The sequence below is a fragment of the Myotis yumanensis genome, unplaced genomic scaffold (genome assembly GCF_028538775.1).
Source record: "Myotis yumanensis isolate MYYU_CA2020_CCGP unplaced genomic scaffold, mMyoYum1.0.hap1 SCAF_10, whole genome shotgun sequence".
Taxonomy (NCBI): domain Eukaryota; kingdom Metazoa; phylum Chordata; class Mammalia; order Chiroptera; family Vespertilionidae; genus Myotis; species Myotis yumanensis.
Genome location: NW_027223761.1, coordinates 18,902,217 through 18,920,392, shown reverse-complemented (window position 1 = coordinate 18,920,392; position 18,176 = coordinate 18,902,217). Strand labels below are relative to the sequence as shown.

The following is an 18,176-nucleotide window of genomic DNA, read 5'->3' as shown; positions in this document are numbered from 1 at the left end:
CCAGGTAGATTTCTGAAATCTTCCCATGCAAACGAGAGGTAGACATGAGGTATCTCTCTTAAGGCAACACCCCAATCCCATGCACTTCAGCTTGAGGCCAAACTGCCTCCCTGCAGGGACCGACAGCCCAGGTTCATTTCATAACACTACTCCCAGAAGTGCGCTCAGAAGCCTGGGCAGTTGTGCCCATCATACAACAGATGCAGCCTGCAGGCCAGAACCCTCCAGGGCCTTCCTCTTCACTGGCCCCTCAGCTTCTAGTGTGTCCGTGTGCCTGGCTGTAGAAGAGCACCCAGTATGTGTGTGGCTGGGTGGTGCCCGAGGGGCCAGAATAAGCAACAACGCAAATCAGATGTGGATTCTGGAGCTGGGTCAACATGGTGGCAGGACCAGTCACGGCCTATGGAAGGACCCATATGGCCCTGTGTCCTCTACTAATTCTTCTCCGGGCGGTTTCTGTTCAGGACAGCTTTAGGGGCAAATTCCAGCTTGTCCTTAAGGCTCAACACCTGGGTGTGGTCCTCGCCTAGCAGCTCATCCAACTTTCGGTCCTCCCGACACTCTGAGATGCTCTTCTCCTCCTCCACGGGCTGGGGATCTTTCCCCCGGATGAACCATTCCAGATGGTAGCCCACAGCCCCGACCATGAAGGCCACAGGAAATGTGACATAGGGAGCATAAGTACTCACCACGGTCCAAAACACAGGCCACATGACGTCTGTCCAGTAACTCAGAGGTCAAAGTCAGGAGCCGTCGCCAAGACCACGGGCGGCCGGGCAGCCGCCCCGGGGAAGGGAACTGCCGGCAGGGCCCGCGTGCTCACCTGAGCCCCAGCGTCCCAGGTTTTGATTTCTTAACTGTGAGGCAGCTACAGGCTTAGGCTTTGGTTTGCTGACGTAGGCTACTAAGGCATCAAAGCCACCTCAGTCTAAAGGCCTCTTTGTTTAATTAATTTAACAGTCCTCAGCACTGTAGCTAAGCTAGACAGTTCTTTTATTGCTCTTGCTTGGGATCTCCCATGGGGCTGTGGTCAGAGGGTGGCTGGACTGGAATGCTCAAGACAGATACACTAATGTGTCTGGTGCCTGGAGGGCATGGCTGGAAAGCTGGGCTCAGCTGGCACAAATGTCTGAGCCTCTTTTCTCTCTGCGTGGTTTCTGTCCTCTCCATTTGTCTCCATGGATCTGACTTAATTCATGGGTGCTCAGGGCTCCCAATAGCACAAACACAGAGGTTGCCAGGCCCTCCTGGAACTGGCACACGTCTTCTGCCTTCCTTTGGTTAAATTGAGTCACAATGCCAGTCCAGATTCAGTGTGGGAGTGGATTGGTATATGATAGGGATTCAGTACCTGGGGTCTGGAGGACAGTTGTGAATTAAAACCCTGCTGTGCCACACATTTCAGCTGTGTGATGTTAGGTAAGTTCCTTAGTCATCTCTCAGCTTCTAGTTCTTTCCCTTTAGAGAGGGGAGCTAGTTGCTACCACTAATTGAATATCATTCTGTGCCAAGCACCGTCCTAAGCACTTTACATACGTAAAATTTGTTCTCATTAAATTTGTTCAGAGACCCTATGCAGTGGCTACCATTGTCCTTTCAAATTCACAGTCAGAGAAATTCAGATACAAAGAGATGACATTATCATCCCACGGTCACATGGCTGGCAAGCGTCAGTCCTGGGATTTGAAGCCAGACAAGTTCCATGCTCCCTAGCCCAACTCTTCACTATGCTTTGCAGTTCTCGATCATAGCCATCTCCCAGGACAACATCAGTGAGATGGTTGTTCTTGTCAAAATCTTTTGGTTTGCTGACCTAGGCTACTAATGTCACCAGTGTTTCATTCCTTGGCTAAGATGAGTACACGCTGTTCATTCCCATTTTGAAAAATATGATTCTATGTCATATTCCCATTTCAAACATATTTGGGCCCATCTCAAATATAATTGGTTTCCTGGGTTTTCATCTTTGTCTACAGCTGAGGGAGTCTTTCACTTTCCTTCTAGGAAATCACTTTAGGTTGATGCTCTATGTCTAGCACATTGGTCTGTGGAGACCAATCTATTTGTGCTCTGAAAATGCTGCTGATTCTTTAGGCTTTGATTCCCATTCCTGAAGCTTCATTGCTCGGTTTAAGATCCACTGGTGACTTCAGCAGGATACAGATAATATAAACCAATGTTGTCTGTTCAGACTTTTCTACCCTTGTCTCTGGGCGCTTAGCTTAGGTTTGGGCTGTTTCCTGTCATTATGAATGAGTTTGTTTATCTGCTTCCTCCCTCACCCTTCCAACTTACTCATCAGGGTTTTGTGATTTACTGATTGTTGACTGTCTAATGGTATTTTTTTCCATAGTATTAAGACAGCCTTTCTGCTGCTTGGGTCTTGCTGAGCATAGCTACAGATAAAGTTTAAAAAAAAATTAGGCATTTTCCTTGAGTCCTTTTTTGTTCAATCTCCTCATATCTAAGTCCCACTGGCTCTGCCTCTAAAATATATCCTGTTTGTTTCCTTTCCACTGCCAACAATGGTACCCCTTAGAACATCTTTCAGTGGTATCGATACAGATATGCCTCCATGGTGTCCCAGCCTACAGTCTTTCCCACCTTTTAACTTACATACATGGAGATCTTTTTTGAATACTGGCTCAGCTATAGGAGGAGAACCCTCAGAGTTGTAAAAATCAGTCACATTATTATGCATTTTCTAGAACTTCATGCTGTGTGCTCCTGAATGGCTCCATGAGTTATGTGTGAAGCTGGGGGTGATGGGGAACCCACTTGATTATATTATGTTTTTCATAGCTCTGTCATAGTGGCCTTATGATCTCTGTTCTCCAGTGAGTGGGCTGGGAATGATCAGTGACATAAAATAGCCAACATTTTCTCCTCAGGTAGCCTCTTAACCACTTTGCATGGGCAATAACTCCCATTAATTCCTCCAGTGGTAGTAGGAATTTATGATAAACATTCTGAATTCTGAATGCCATAGCTAGCATTTTTTTCTCAGTTTCCTTACCATTTCCAATGAGGAGGTTCAGCTTCTTCATGAAGTTCATGTTGCATTATTGTTTGTGTGCTTCACACATTTTGGTCTCATCTCAAATTGATGTAACCCATATTTCTAATATTTTAAAGCAGTTTGAAAGTAGAAATGAAAAGAAAGAGAGAGAAAGTAAAAATTCTGTAGCAGTAAAAAAAAATTGCAAGTGCTGACTATTTCTAGACCTAAATGATAAGAGATAAAATTGGAAAAGCTGATGTTTCTAGACCTACTTGATTAGAGATAAAATTGCAAAAAGGCTTTGAGCAGCAAGACCCACTAAAATTTTTCAGTTAAAGTAACTTAGCCAAGTGGAAACAAATAAGAATAAGAAAGTGGCCTTCTTATCTATTGTTTCAGATAATTTCATGGTTGCCCTTAAGAGAGAAGGCACCAAGGAAGAGAAAGCAAGGAATCAAGCTAGACTGGAAAACACTTTTTAGAAAGAACTTTGTGTGTGCACTGAAACATGGAACTTAGTTGAAGCAAATGGAATAAAACTCTACCAAGTTTTTAAGGGAGGTGAATTGCTAAGAAAACATGAACCTGGATTCAAAAAGCTTTTGACCATTGAGACCTAAAACAAATTTCAGGCCAGCATACTTACACCAGCAGGAGTCTGGTAGAAGGAGATGGGCAACCCTCAAAGAATGCATGCTCCCCCAAACCCACTTTAGATTTGGTCATGGTGGATAATCGAAAAGAGATCTCCTTCAAGAGGGAAGAGTCGGAGGTGACAGAGAATGACTAAAACAAACTCTTACTAGAAAGCAGAATCAGGGTCTAATAAAGGAGGTTGATCTGAGGCCTTTATAATGTTCTCGCGCCATGATTTCAGAATTGCTATGGACCATGACGGCTGTGTGTTTTTGTTTCCCCCTTTCTGAATAGGGGTTTTAATTAGCTGTTACTCTGCCATTGTGTCACCATTGTATACTGGATATATGTAAGTGGTTGGGTGGTAACTTTACTTTTTAGTTCATAGGTCACTGGACCACAAGGAGGAAACCTGATGAAGGATCGTTAGTGATTTTGAGTTTCAACTGGATGTGGTTGGTTACAGGATAAGTATGGAAGGAAGATTGAAAAAGTATTTGGTGACTAGTACAACAGATGATGTTAGAGACTGGTGGGGTTTACCAAACTCTGTTTCCTTTGCCTGCTAGGTACATATAATCTACTCACTTAAAGTTAATTGAATCATGGGACTGAATTTTGGCTTGGATTGATAACCTTGACATGCATTAAAATGTGACATGAACACGAAATAAGCCTTTATTATCTTACCTAATAATAGATAAACATGTACATTGACCATCCCTCCACTACGCTCACCAGCCAATCAGGAGAGTATGCAAATTAACCCAACAAAGATGGCGATTAATTTGCATACATAAGCGTGAGGCGGCAGAGTGAAGACTGAAGGCTCCAGCCAGAGCAGCAAAGGCCTGGGTCCCGGGTGCCTAAGGAAAACTGGTGCCGGCAGCCAGGGGAAGGGAAGGCCTATTGCATGAATCTCTTCGTGCAACGGGCCTCTAGTTTTATCTAATAAAAGAGTGATATGCAAATTGACCATTATTCCAATACACAAGATGGCAGCCCCCATGCGGTCAAAGATGGCCGCCACAAGATGGCCGGCAGGGGAGGGCAGTTGGGGGAAACCAGGTCTGCAGGGGAGGGCAGTTGGGGGTGACTGGGCCAGAAGGGGAGGACAGTTGGGGGTGACCAGGCCTGAGGGGAGGGCAGTTAGGGGTGATTGGGCCTGCAGGGGAGCAGTTAGGCGTCGATCAGGCTGGCAGGGGAGTGGTTAGAGGGTGATCAGGCTGGCAGGCAGAAGTAGTTAGGGGCAATCAGGCAGGCAGGCAGGTGAGCAGTTGGGAGCTAGCAGTCCTGGATTGTGAGAGGGATGTCTGACTGCCCGTTTAGGACCGGGCCTAAACGCGCGGTTGGACATCCCTCGAGGGGTCCCAGATTGAAGAGGGTACAGGCTGGGCTGAGGGACACCACCACCCCCATGCACAAATTTCGTGCACCAGGCCTCTAGTTTTAAATAATCCAGTAAACAAACCTTTATTCTGTTGAGATTTTTGGGATCACTTGTTATCACAATTAGCCCATCTTGACCAATGCAGTATTCAAAGCTTTACGCAATGAAACATTCAGGATATGTATTTGTTTTACCTATTACCCTCAATTTTTTTTTCCTCACCAAGTAATCAAAGAGGACTTCTGTGGCTAAAAGCTTACTTCTGATTGAGACTGGATTTTCTTTACTGTCTCATATTGTTCTTGTCCCCTGAAGTCAGTTAGTATTATTGAGTGTTTAACCCGGATTTACTACTTCCTAGCCATGCAACTTTGGGCACACATTTTTAAAAAAATTGATTTTGGGGAGAGAGAAAGGAAGAGAGAGAGAGAAAGAGAAACATTGATGTGAGAGAGAAACATCAATTGGTTGTGTCCCAGAGGTGCTCTGGCTGGGGTTCAAACCCCCAACATAGATATGTGCCCTGACCAGAATCAAACCTGCAACCTTTTGGTGCACGGGAGGATGCTCCAACCAACTGAGCCATCCAGAGTGAGCCACTTCCTCTTCATTGTACTGGAATAGAAAATGGCTGCCACTGCACACTTGCTCCTCATTTTTCTGTCTCTGTTCCCAAGGTACACTGCCATCTCAATTCCAATAGTATATAGGCTGCACTTGCAAGACTCAGGAGGTTTAGATTCCCTTCCTTTCTTTTTTAACCTATGAGAACAGATATTGAAATTATACCAGTGATGGCCTCATCTATCCCCCACACCATCCATTTAGATGGTTTACCTGTATGCCTGAGCTAATATCCTTTGCCCACATGACTGAAGTGGGCCATCTCCCTGGCACACACTCCTTAGTGATGCTAACTAGGCAGGCACACCCACTTGCCTTGGCATGTTTTATAGATGACCCAAGCTGCAAACACCAACATGTATAAAACATATGCTCTTTTTGTATAATTTTAGGCACCAAAATATGCCTACACATAGGGGTGTGTGCATACAGACACACACGTATTCTTTTTGCCTGGTAGAAATATGCTTCTGTGGTGTTCCTTCTACTCCCACACATGCCCCTCCATGGCTGGCACATCTCCTAATTATTCCCATCTACTCCCTCCCCATAGACCTTTTGTGTGTATATTTTGGCACACATCCTCTTGATTCTGCCTAGTTCCTTTTTCTCCCTCTTTCTCCGCCTCCCTCTCTCTCCCTCCTCTTCACAACTCTTTTAGAAAATTTGTTAAACTATACACTCTTTATTATTAATGCACATTTATGAAAAATTCTTCACAGTTACAAAAGTGCAAGGTTATAAAATCATCTCCATACAAAGGTTGGCATCTTCCCTTTCCCCATCCCTCCCTAACCCTCCCACCCCAGACATCAGCATTCCTCAGGACAGCACTCAGAAAAACTGAGAGCTCTGTGGCTCTAGATCTCTCCACCCAGCACTGTGACAAACATGATGGTAATGTACACAGGACCTTGCAACTTGCTTCTTTCACTTCTCTTTTGCCTTCTTCTTGGGTGGGGAGAGCAGACAAGTTTCTCTAGCTTTGGGAAGAATGGACAAAAATATTTATTTTCTAGACTGGAAAAAATGCCAGAGCTATAGCAACAGATATCTATAGGGATTGTAAGTCTTCCCTGATGGTGGAAGAGAAATACTTGTTTTGGTCTGTGATCAAATTCCATACACCAACCTCCTTAAAAGGAGCCAGCAGACTCTATAGCAACTCTGGGGACTCATTTCTGCAGGGTTCTCTGGGAATCTCTATAGGAATGGGGAAACAATGGAGACAATCTGAGGGTGATCAAAAAGAACTGGTCCAAAGTGGTGTGGTGTAAATGTGGGGTCTTTTCTAAAGAACAATGGCCCAGAACTTGACTATCACAGCACTGTTGGTTAACTAAACTTTGATATCCTCAAGCCCATGAGGAAGCTTCTTTGATTAGGATAATCTCTGAGGGATGGAGGAGAACAAAGGGAAGTAGTCAGGATCTCATTAGTCTGCCTCTACCACATCTCTCTGTTTTTATATTTTCCAAACAGGTAGCTATCCCTACTCAAACCCTAATGGGATTCCATATTAGTGTAGTAAGCAATGCAATAAACAGATGGCTGAGTAGACTATTGGAGAACTGAAGTCCAGTTCCAGAGAGTTTGGTCCCATATCAGTAGACACCTAACATACGTGAAACCTCATGAACAGACACATGGATTCAGAGATACTCCAACACCTACATGTTAACTAATCTGGAAAAAACTTAATGACACCTTGTGGGTTCTTGGTCAGCAGCACTGTGGGAACTGTTTCAATTGGTACTGCTAGATTCCCTCTAGAAGTGTGCATCTAGAAGCTTGCTTCTGATAGTCTGTACAAGATACTGGTGGTGGGAGGTGAGGGAAGTTTCCCCATTGTGCTTTAGTTAACTGGGGACCTTCTAGCAGCTGGGGACGTTCTAAAAGCCATGTATCCTACTCATTAACAGGGACTAAATAATCTCATTAGAAAGGACATTTGATCTCAAGGGTCATTTGGTGTCTTGTTTGGTCCTAGTTCTATGCAAAAAACAACTACATATCTTAAAATATATTAACTATATTTTAGCAAACAAGAGTGCCTAGGAGATTATCATAGATGCATATGATGTTCTTCTACGGGAGGCTTAATTATTTGTATCAGGACTATTATTTCTATAAGAACCTTTCCAAATACCTTAGACTGTGAGATTGACTAGTGGAGGGCAGCCCCAATCCACCTGTCCTGGACATAGCGGAAGAAGAGATAGGGCACAGTTCTGCTCCAGATATCACAAGAGCAGGGCTCTGGCCCAGATGTTGTAAGCGAGATTCAGGACACACAAGGTTCAAGTACCCCAGGTCGAGCAAAGTTCTGGTTACTCTTTTGGGTTGACTAGCTCAGGGAGCATCAGTAAGAATTCTTGGAATATGATATGTTTCTCTTTCATTCCTTCAAGCCTGCCAGGAAGATGGGATGATACAAGCCTGCTGGAGTTGGGGGCAAGGTAGGAAGCCCCTGTTTTAATTTATATCCTGGCCAGTGTTGGCAACATGTTGGACTGTGCCTTAAAGTCTTCCCCTATCATGCAGAGGTTCTTACCCACACTTTCTGACACCCTTTGTATCTCTTGCAACACAACACAGCAGGGCTTAAATAGAAGGGGTTAACACAGCTTTCTCTCCTGTTTCCCCAAGGTCTTATTTTTTAGATGGCTACCATTTCTAATGCATTATTTGTACATTGCAAGGCAGGTGACTTATTCAGGTGTTGCCTGTGCTGCTTCTAAGTTTCAGAGGCTGTGATTTGCCCTACCATGAGCATATCTAAATCTGTACAGCAGCTAGGTTTTTACTGTCCTTTATATAGCTGATCTACTAGGATGTTCATGGCTGCTGAGTCCTAGGGCCCCACTATCCAGCCTCCCAGGCATTCTCTTCCCAAGCACCTGGGGCACTACTGGAAAGAGAGCCGAGTTGGAGTTGAGTCTCAACCTTGCCATTTAGGCAAGTCACACCCCCTCTTGAGTCTCTATTTTTTTTTAAAATCTGTAAAATAGGAGAAATGATGGCTTGCCTGCCATACAGGGTTGTGGAGTTAGGAAGAATAATGCCAAAGCACTTCAGGAACTGTCCAGTGCTGAACAAATGTGGAGAAGATGATGATGAAGCTGATGACACTGATAATGAAGATGACGACAATGATGACAATTGTGCTTTATACATGAAGATACTTGATTTTGACTGACTGATTAGACACAGTTTCCCTGACTAGAGCTACCTAACACCTTCCTTCTAGAGTTTATCTGGATAACCTTGGGTAAGATATTCAGCTTTCAGCAATGAATTCATCTGTAAAATGGGAATAATAAAAGCCACCAGGAAATGTTGCTGCAAGAACTAATATAAATGAATCAATAGATGTAATAGTGCCCAGAGGAGTGCTGGCTCTTATTAAGAGCTTCATCAGCACAACTTGACTTTGAAGTTATATACTTTTGAAGGGAATTGTGATGTTTTCTTACTTGACTGGGGTAGTTGAAAGAGCACAGACTTACTTTGCTCATAAGTATCACATAACCTTGACCTCTCTGGGCCTTACTTGCCCATCTGTAAAATGGGAACTTTAATGCTCACCTCAGAAGATTGTTGTGTGCATTAAAGGAAATTGTGGAGAGCGTTTATCACAGTGTCCGACACTGGCAAGTGTTTGGTAATAGCTCTCTCACCTTTACGCTTAAGTGAGTGAGTTGTTTAGAAGGAAGAGGAAATCCTCCTTCAGTCCTGTACTATCATGCTACAGGGATGCAGCCCACAGTGCACTTTCCTGGTGACATTCCTTGGCATGAGCACTGTGGCAAGAATAGTTACGAGATTAGGAGTCCGAGTGCCAGGACTCAAGCTGTTCTTTCCTGGGCCTCCTGCTTCTTTCTTCTGAAGCCAAAGTTGGAGTGAGAGGCAGAAGACAGAGATGGGAGAAAGGGCACTGAAGGTGTCCTCAGCTTGCTACCTGGGACCTTGCCAGCAGGCTACAACTGGTGATCTAGTGTGGGGGGCAGTCACTGGGAGGTGGTCTCACCTGTTACTGCTGGTAGGAGGCAGCCAAGGGGCTTGGCATTGGAGAGCTCTCCAATGGAATGGAAAGCTCTCACCCTCTGGAGGCAATGGTAGGCAGCTCTGAGCAATGACAGGTGGGTGTCAGAGGGAAAGTTTTGGTCCTGTGCCACTTTCCTTCTGTACACTGAGGTCCCAGGGATTGTTCACCATGGTTCTCAATGTACCACACATATTCTGGCCTCTATCATTTGTGTATGTACACCCTTCTTGGTCTACTTGACAAAGCAGACAGTTTTGATGACTCAGCTCACAAATCACCTCTACTCTTATTCTTCTCTTGAACTTTTTGAAGCACAGTTGATAACTCCTCCTATGGGCTTCCATAGCTATGTACTCAGAATGCCAACAGATTGTCTTAAAGGGAATATTTTCTGATTCTTTCTCCTCTAGCAGAGGGAAGTGCCTTGAGGGCAGGAACTAGGTGCCTTCATCTAACACTGCCAGTTCCTAGCACAGTGCCTGGCCCACAGTAGAAGCTTATTCAAAAGTAGTTTCCTGACATTGCTTGAGCTATGACAGAGGTGGCCAGGGCACCATGGGGCTAGAGTGGGCAGCCAGGAAGAGTGTCCGGTATGAACGGCAGTGGTGGTCAGCAGCATGGAGAGGATGCCAGGCACCCACATCAAATCTCTTCCTCTTCACTGGCTTTGCTCCAACGGTGGCAGCAGTTGGCTGTGATGCCCAGGAGGAAGTTGGTGGCTACAGATGCGATGGATACTACGAAGCCCACGAATGCGATGAAGAGATAGTCATCCAGGGTCAAGGTCAGGTGACAAGCCTTGAAGCTCTCTTCAGTGAGGGAGAAGAGTGGGGCACCCTCAACTTCAGGGGGGCCCCGGCACTCAGCCAGCTGAGAATCTGCAACACAGAACCCAGAGAGGGTGAAAGGCCTGGGGAGACAGAATGGAATGGAGAGCACCCACCCTACCCAAGAGCAGTTTAGTTTCTTTTGTACCAAAATTTTCACTTACCTTCTTTAGTCCCCTCAACAGCCCTCAAGGCAAATATTTTTATACTCATTTTTATAGAAGTGGTGATCACTGTTAGGAGAATTTAGTAACTTGTCTGAAGTCCAATAGCCACTATTAATAATAGAACTGGGGCTTTTGTGGGCTACCATTGTCTCTTATATAAGCCTTCCAACTTAAGTCTGGGCTTCTGCCCTTAAACCATCTCATCACAGTGGCTGAGTGATCCATTCAAACCTGAAGTCCTGTCATGTCACTCTCTGCTTCTTATCTTCACACAGACTGAAAGCCAAGGTCCTCACCAGGGGCTGCAAAGACTTCTCCCCATTGCTTCCACTCTACTCCTTGCTTACTCTGTTTCATCCACTCAAACTTCCTGGTCATTATTCCACACCCGAGCTTGTCCCCTCTTGGGTAGGGAGGGAGTGCCTTTGCATTTGTCCCCTGGTGATGATGGTCCTCTTCTGCATCTCTGCACAGCTCAATTCCTCATGTCCTTTGAGACTTTGCTCAAATATCACCTTATTGGACTTCCCTTATGATACTCTGTAAAAGAGTATTCCCTAGGTCATCATTTCTAGGCATTTCCTGTCTTAGCTACTCTGCCTAATTTTTCTCGATAGTGTTTAACACTGTCTGACAGCTTGTTTATTATCTATCTCCTCTACTTTGAATATAAGCATTTCCCATAGTATCGTTAGCGTCAGAACCATGTCCTGTCCATGTAAGTACTCAACGAATCTTTGTTAAATGAGTATGTGAATAAATGATTCTGTCCAACTCCTAAGCATTGGGTCTTTCTACTACCCTGTGTGGCTTTTCCAGGTACACAAAGTGTAGGGTTAAGAGTGTGGGCTCTGGAGCCATTGGCCTTGGTTCAAATCCCCTCTCTATCTCTCCCAAGTTGTGTGATTGAAGATAAGCCATTTAGTCCCTCTGTGTTTTGGCTTCTTTATCTGTAAAATGAGGATAATAGTAGTATCTACCTCATAGGGTTGTTATGAAGAGTCTATGAATTAACATGTAAATGGTATGTTGTTGGTGTATAGTAAGTATTGTGTAATGTGTGCTTTTATTATTACCCTATTTTGGTCTTTTTGGACAGGTCAGAGGGGGGTTCTCCTTCATTGGTTTACCAATCTCTCCATCATTGATGGTCCAGAGTCACATGTACAAATCCTTCCAGGGTCACATGTACAAATGCTTGATGACTGTCAATGGTTCCATTGTACTCTGCCTTAGGAGTAGGTAGCAGTTTGTCATTCCTTTGTTCAAATTAATTAAGTTCTCATTTTGGACAAGTTTTTTTTTTCTTTTCTGGCTTTCATGAAGAAAGGGGACACATAAAAAAGAGATAGTCTAACTTATTGTCTAGGAGAGTCAATGTGAAGATGTGAAGGATTTTTCTAAATTATATGGTACAAAATGCTTTTTACTCATTCTGTAGATTTTGGGGCCAAAGAATAAAATCGTGGATTTGGATTGACCCTTTGGGGAAATGGATGAGCATCATTATCCTTAGAAATGGGGAGCCAGGTTCAGAAAAAGAATTCAATCTGTCCCCAACCTCAGGTTGAGGTGGGTCCCTGTAGGCTGTAGGCAAAGTACTCTAGACCCTGCCCAGGACAAGACTGTATCTGGAGTTGACCATCAAGAGGCTCTTCTTTTGGAACTGGAAGATGCTGAACTCCCAAGTCTACTGTGTGCCTGGGTTTGGTGAGACAATACAAAGCTGAGGAGTGTGGAGACAGTGAGGGTAATTGGTGTGGACCAACCAGAGGAGGCTCCAAGGGCATGTGGCTGGGCCCTGCAGGAGTGCAGGATGAAAGCCTGGGGCTGACAAAACTCTGGCAAGTCAAAGGACCAGTCTTTTTTTTTTATATGGTATATTTCTTTATTTTCCTTTTTCTTAAAAAATTCTAAATTTTCACAATGCTTATTTATAAATTGCTTACTTATATTATTGAGTGGCCCTTTGAGATTCTGAGCCTTTGATTTAGAACACTGACTTTGAAAAGCCTTAAGTATGAGAAAGCTTTTTAGATATATTTTCCATATATCTTCTTCTTTTTATTTATTTATTTTTTTCTTTATTTATTTATTTTATTTATTTATTTATTTATTTATTTTTTAATATTTTAATAATTTTTATTTCTTAAAGTATTACAAAGAGTATTACATATGTCTCCTTTTTTCCCCCCCTTGACATTCCCCCGGCCCCTACCCCCCGCCCCCCCTGCCCCGTGTCTTGTGTCCATTGGTTAATCTTATATGCATGCATATAAGTCCTTCAGTTGGTCTCTTAATCCCCCCCCCCAACCCTCCCCAGGCTTCCCACTGTAGTTTAACATTCTGTTCAATGTTGCTCTGCTTCTGTATCTACCCCTGTTCATCAGACCATACTGGTCCCCTTTATTTGTCCCAACCTCACTGGAGTAGTCTCAACCTCACCAGGGCCGTCTGAGCCTCACCAGGGCCGTTTCAACCTCACTGGGGCCGTCCCTACCTCACGGGGGCCGTTTCAACCTGACCGGGGTCGTCCCTACCACACCGGGGCCGTTTCAACCTGACCGGGGTTGTCCCTACCACACCGGGGCCGCAAAGGACCAGTCTTGAAGTTAAGTTATATCCCAAAGGCACCCTTATGTTTCTCTGTGTTGGGATTTGTCTAAAAGTTGTGGATAGTATTTAGAGTCCCATGAAAAAGGGAGAAGAAACCAAAAAAGACAGAGGGCAGAGGATTGCCTAATCCTACCTACACTGGTAAGTTCTTCACGCCCAAGAGGAAGTATCCTGGAGTGTGGTGTGGTACAAAGTGTGTTCTGTGGAGGAACGGGGAACATGGATTTCTAGCTGTGGTATACTTGTGTTCTCACTGTTGGTTTGCAGACAGTCACTTTCCCTTCTGGAACTTGAGTCCCTCATCTGTACTGACATGAGGCCTTGGTGATGGGATCTTGGATCCCTCTCCCACTCATTGGGAATTTGAGCTTTTTCTGAAGGGTAGCAGGAATCTAAGAGATTCCAAAAAAGGAGGAGCCCAGGTGTGGTGGAAGCTTAGTGCCTGGAGTGCCCCCTCTGTTTCTAGTGCACAGGAGAGAGGGGAGCAGATGCAGCTCCAAAGGTTGAACAGGTGGGGGGATCACTCCAGGCAGCCTCCCCCACAACCCCCCTACCATCGCCCTATCTCAGTCCCCAGCTATTTTGGTCCCAGAGAACATCCTCCCACAGCTCTGTGGAAACATGGGAATCGTGACCCACAGTTCCCCCAAGCTATTTTGGTCCCAGACTCCCCACTCAGTCCTCCTCTCCCTCCTACCTCATTCATCACTTCTGAACACACTGTGAGCCCAGGCTCTGGGACATCCCCTGGGATAGTGCCCTCAGCTATTTCTGTTATTCTACTGTGGGGCTCGTGCCAAAGCTGAGTGCTGCCATGCAGGAGAGCTGGTGACGGGGGCCACGACTGAATATTGCCTACCTCCATGACAGGTTTGGACACCGGTGGGTGAGTCCAGGGCCCATCAAACCTTCATGATTCAGGCTCCTTCAGTCCCCAATCCACCCCTGGTTGGAATTGTCTGGTTAAATCGTCACATCCTAGTTTCTCCTCTCAACTCTCCATCTCATGCTCAAATCTTATGGAACTCTGCTGAGACCCTTTGGCCCAGAACTTAGGCCAGAACTCATGCCCCGACTCTGCTGCCAGCCTAGAATGGACTCTTCGGGGTACAGCCAGAGGCAGCCAGACTGCAAGGGTTGATTTCTGACTTCAAACACTTAGCAGAGCTGTAACTTCAGGCAAGTTACTGAACCTCTCTGTGCCTCAGTTTCACCCTCTGTAGAGTGGGGATAGCTCATTAAGGTGAGGATGAGACGAGCTAAAATATATAATATGCTTGGAATAGAGCACAGCCATAAGTACAAAAATAAATAGCGTTAGCCATTTCTATCTCTGGGAGACTGCCAGCACTCAGAACACTTAAGAAGCAGTCTTGAAGAGTAGAACAGGACTTTGAAGTCAAATACACTTGAGCTTTATCCATGGCTCTGCCAGTTTGTTATTGAGTGATTCTGGGCTACTCTTTTCATGGTTCTAAACCTCAGTTTCTTCACCCTCAAAATGGGGGTGCTAAGAGTGGGACCATGCATGCTAAGTTCTTGGTCATGGTGAAAGCTCAATAAACACTGTCTATTATGAGCTCTTCTTGTTTATTGTCTGTCTGCCTCATTAGGTCATAAGTGCCACAGAGGCAAGGGCAGTGTCTGTTATGTTAATGAATGAATTTCCAGCACCTACTCTACAAAGGAAGGACTCTACAAACACTTGTGGAGCAAAAGAGCTGGGTACAGAGAAGCGAGCATAAATCAGGGCACACCGTAGGGGCTCAAGATCTCTAAGTCCTCTCTTCTTTGGAGTCTTTCCTTTCAGTGAGGCCAGAACCCTCCTTTCCCCAGACCCCCATTCCTGCCCGCTCCCTTACCTGAGGTACAGCGCTGGATCCGGTTTCGCAGCCACTTCAGCAGGGGCTCCATGGTGCAGCCGCACACCCAGGGGTTGCCGCCGATCTGCAGGGTCACCAGCCCTGGCAAGCCTTCCAGAGCCTCGAGGCTGAGGAAGGCCAGACCCCCATAGCTGAGGTCCAGGTCTCGGAGCTGCATCAGGCCCTGGAAGGCCTGCGGGTGCACCCTGCGCAACCACGGGTTGTGGCTCAGGTCGATGTGCACCAGGCCATGGGCTTCCTGGAACATGTCGGCTGGCACGTGGCTGAGGTTGTTGTAGCTCAGATCCAGGTGTGCCAAGCGCTTGGCATGGAGGAAGAGGCCTGGGGGCAGCTCGATCAAGGAGTTGTTGCGCAAATCCAACACCCTGAGCTCCATGTAGCATGTGAGGTAGCCCGGCGGCACAGTGGCGATGCGGTTGTGGGCCAGGCTGAGGTTGCGCATGTCCATTGGCAGGTCTGGGGGCACGGAGAATAGCCGTTGGCTGCTGCAATCCACCACCTGGTTATGGCATGTGCAAAGGACGGGGCAGCTGGTGCCCGCGTCCGAGTGCATCACCCCAGCTGCCAAGAGGAGGGAGACCAGGAACACGGCTGGGTTGGGGGGCCCAGGCCAGGGTAGCTGGGACCAGGTATCACCCATCTTAGGCAGCTGGCAACGGCAGTGCTGAATGGAGCCCACAGGGGCTGGGGCTGTGTCCATAGAATCAACTGTCAGTGGCACAGGAAGGCAGCGACATCGGGGCCTACAGCCCTGGAGGGTGGGGCTTCTGAGCAAGGGTGTCATGACTCAAGCCTTTCCTGGGAGCCTCTGAATGCCAGAGGGCTCCCTAGGTGAGAGCCACAGGAAGTCCTCTCTGGAGTCTAGGGGGCAAGCAACCCGTTTGAGGTCCCCCAGGGTCTGCAGAGATGATCAAAACTTGAGAAAGGAAGGAGGTGAGGATGGGGCTGGACCAGCTGCCAGCAGGTTGTGGAAGGGTCCCTGCAGATCTTTTGTGTCCCTCGCACCCATGACTGCTGGGAGCTTCCTCTTCGTGCTGTGTCTGAGAGGTGGAAGGGGGGAGCTAAGGACACGAAAGGGGCTTCTTAAAGGTCCCAGAATGCCTAAAAGTCCCCAGCCCTGCCCCAAGTCTGGGATTGATGATCAGGATGCCAGAGCTGCGTCGGGGTCTCCAGCATTCAAGGTCTCAGAGGGGATTCTATTGGTGGCCCAGTGGACTCGAGTCCAAGGGGGTCCATGGGTGGGTGCTTTGGGCAGGGAGCCCGGAGTGAAGTGGATCTCCATGGGCCTCCCGAAAGCCCGAGTCCTCGGCCTCAGTGTCTATGGTAATCCCCGGGGAGGGGAAGACCCCAAGTGCCACCCATTGTTGGCACTGCTGAGCCTGGAAAGAGTCATGTGTCCTGAAGGTGCAGGAGGGGGCAGTTAGGAGCTCTGGCAACTTCCCAAGTTGGTGCTTCTCTTAGGCAGCTTTGTGTTCAGCGGGTGGAGGCAGAATTCCTTCTGGCAACAAGGAAAGCACTCAGGCAGAGGAACAGTGCCCCCTCCTCCCCGCTTTGCTCAAAGTTCTCTGTATACTGTCTGTGTCTCAGGTGAGGCCTTGGTGGGCTCAGACCCCAACCTCACACGGTTGTTACTCACTAACCTTGCGGGCCCCTTCCTTCAGCCATCCTCCTAAGTGTCTGTCCTGCGCTGGATGCATTTTCTCATGCTCATAGCCCCACCTCCACCAGCACCAAATACCCCACCCTTGCACAACTCTCAAAGAAAAAAGGCACACACACTCCGGCCGATTGCAGACCTCTTTCAGTCCTCTTAGCTCTCTTTCTCTTTCTCTGTCTCTCTGTCTCTCTGTCTCTGTCACACACACACACACACACACACACACACACACACACACACACGTTGTTCCACTCCTGTGACTCCAGCACATTTGCCCTGCCCTGCGCTCATGCCTCCCCAGTTTTCTCTCCAGCTTCCTTCTGAACATGCACTCTGCCCCTCCCAGTCTGTCTTCACCATCTTTCACCCCCAGTGCACACCCCTAATCTCAGCATCCTTTCCCACAAACACTCCACTCTCCCCTTAGCCCCCCAGCTTGAGCCCACACCCACACTTGGCCAGGCAGAGGGACAGAGCACGATGCCACCCTCGGTGGGTGGGTCACCCTGCCATCCACTCTGTGGCCAGCCTCCGAGCCCCTGGATTCTCCGGTGCCCACCTGCTGTCCTCACTTGTCCTCCCCGCATCCCCTCCTCTGACACTGCTTCTCTTCCCACTGATTCCTGCCTCAATCCCACCCACTGGGAAGTCACCCCAGCTCCCCTTGATCCAGACTCATTTTCCTGAGCCCCAAAGTCTCCACCTGCACTCCCACAGGCCCCCAGGAGCCCACTTACTCTGTTCCAAGGACACAGTCATCAATCTGCAGCAGACAGGGGCTCCCTCCCTCATGCTGGAATCCCTGCTTGCGGCTTCAGGAGAACAGATTGCCTCCTCGGCTAGTCCCCTCCCCCGGCCTCTCCTCCATGGCTCCGGGCTGCCGGCTGCCGGGGCTGCATCCTCGGTGGTTTTCTGTCCTGTGGTCCCCGAGCTGGTCCCCTTCTTTCACCCAAAAAGGGAATCCGAGGGAGGATGCTGAGAAGAAAGTTCACAGAATCCGAATGCTTCTTCCAGAAACTCAGCTTGGTGCTGAGGCTGCTGGGGTTTGTGGCTGCCGTCAGGTCTTTCCCTCCCTTCCTTTCCCTCCCTTTCCCCCCCTCCTCTCTTCCTTTTTCACTCCCCTTTTTTTCCTCGAGGGCCAGGTACTGACGTTTCACTGTCTCTTAGCAACTGCCTCCACATCTCTGAGCAACAGGAGCGCTGTCTATGGACCCCACCAAGATGAGACAGAAAGAAGCAGTTGTAGAATTCACAGCCACCCACAGATCCTAGGGCAAGGGGGACAAGGGGCTGGGGGGGGGGCGGGTTGACAGAACAGGAAAGGGGC

At 47.3% G+C, this 18,176-nt stretch overlaps 2 protein-coding genes across 3 annotated transcripts; both read right to left on the bottom strand.

The window, feature by feature from the left end:
• Positions 1-427: 427 nt before the first annotated feature.
• LOC139017939 (small integral membrane protein 12-like) lies at positions 428-713 on the bottom strand. Its single transcript, XM_070426553.1, has one exon. It carries the CDS (start codon positions 711-713, stop codon positions 435-437), a length of 279 nt encoding a protein of 92 aa, XP_070282654.1. The 3' UTR covers positions 428-434.
• A 5,627-nt stretch (positions 714-6,340) lies between these two features.
• LRRC55 (leucine rich repeat containing 55) lies at positions 6,341-17,913 on the bottom strand. 2 transcript variants are annotated; one of them, XM_070428021.1, is made up of 3 exons: positions 17,587-17,913; positions 15,172-16,690; positions 6,341-10,577 (listed from the first exon to the last, which is right to left on the bottom strand). In XM_070428021.1, exons 2-3 carry the CDS (start codon positions 15,974-15,976, stop codon positions 10,342-10,344), a joined length of 1,041 nt encoding a protein of 346 aa, XP_070284122.1. In that variant the 5' UTR covers positions 15,977-16,690; positions 17,587-17,913; the 3' UTR covers positions 6,341-10,341. The 2 variants fall into 2 exon arrangements, with proteins under 2 accessions (XP_070284122.1, XP_070284123.1); XM_070428022.1 differs by having other exon boundaries at positions 15,172-16,687.
• Between the last annotated feature and the right edge of the window lie 263 nt (positions 17,914-18,176).

What these genes read in the sequence shown, in the direction of transcription:
- LOC139017939 (XM_070426553.1), bottom strand. Translation starts at nt 713, where the DNA reads ATGTGGCCTGTGTTTTGGACCGTGGTGAGTACTTATGCTCCCTATGTC.
- LRRC55 (XM_070428021.1), bottom strand. Translation starts at nt 15,976, where the DNA reads ATGACACCCTTGCTCAGAAGCCCCACCCTCCAGGGCTGTAGGCCCCGA. An exon ending in GATCCAGCGCTGTACCTCAG is followed by an intron (nt 10,578 to 15,171) that starts GTAAGGGAGCGG and finishes TCTGTGTTGCAG; the next exon opens with ATTCTCAGCTGGCTGAGTGC.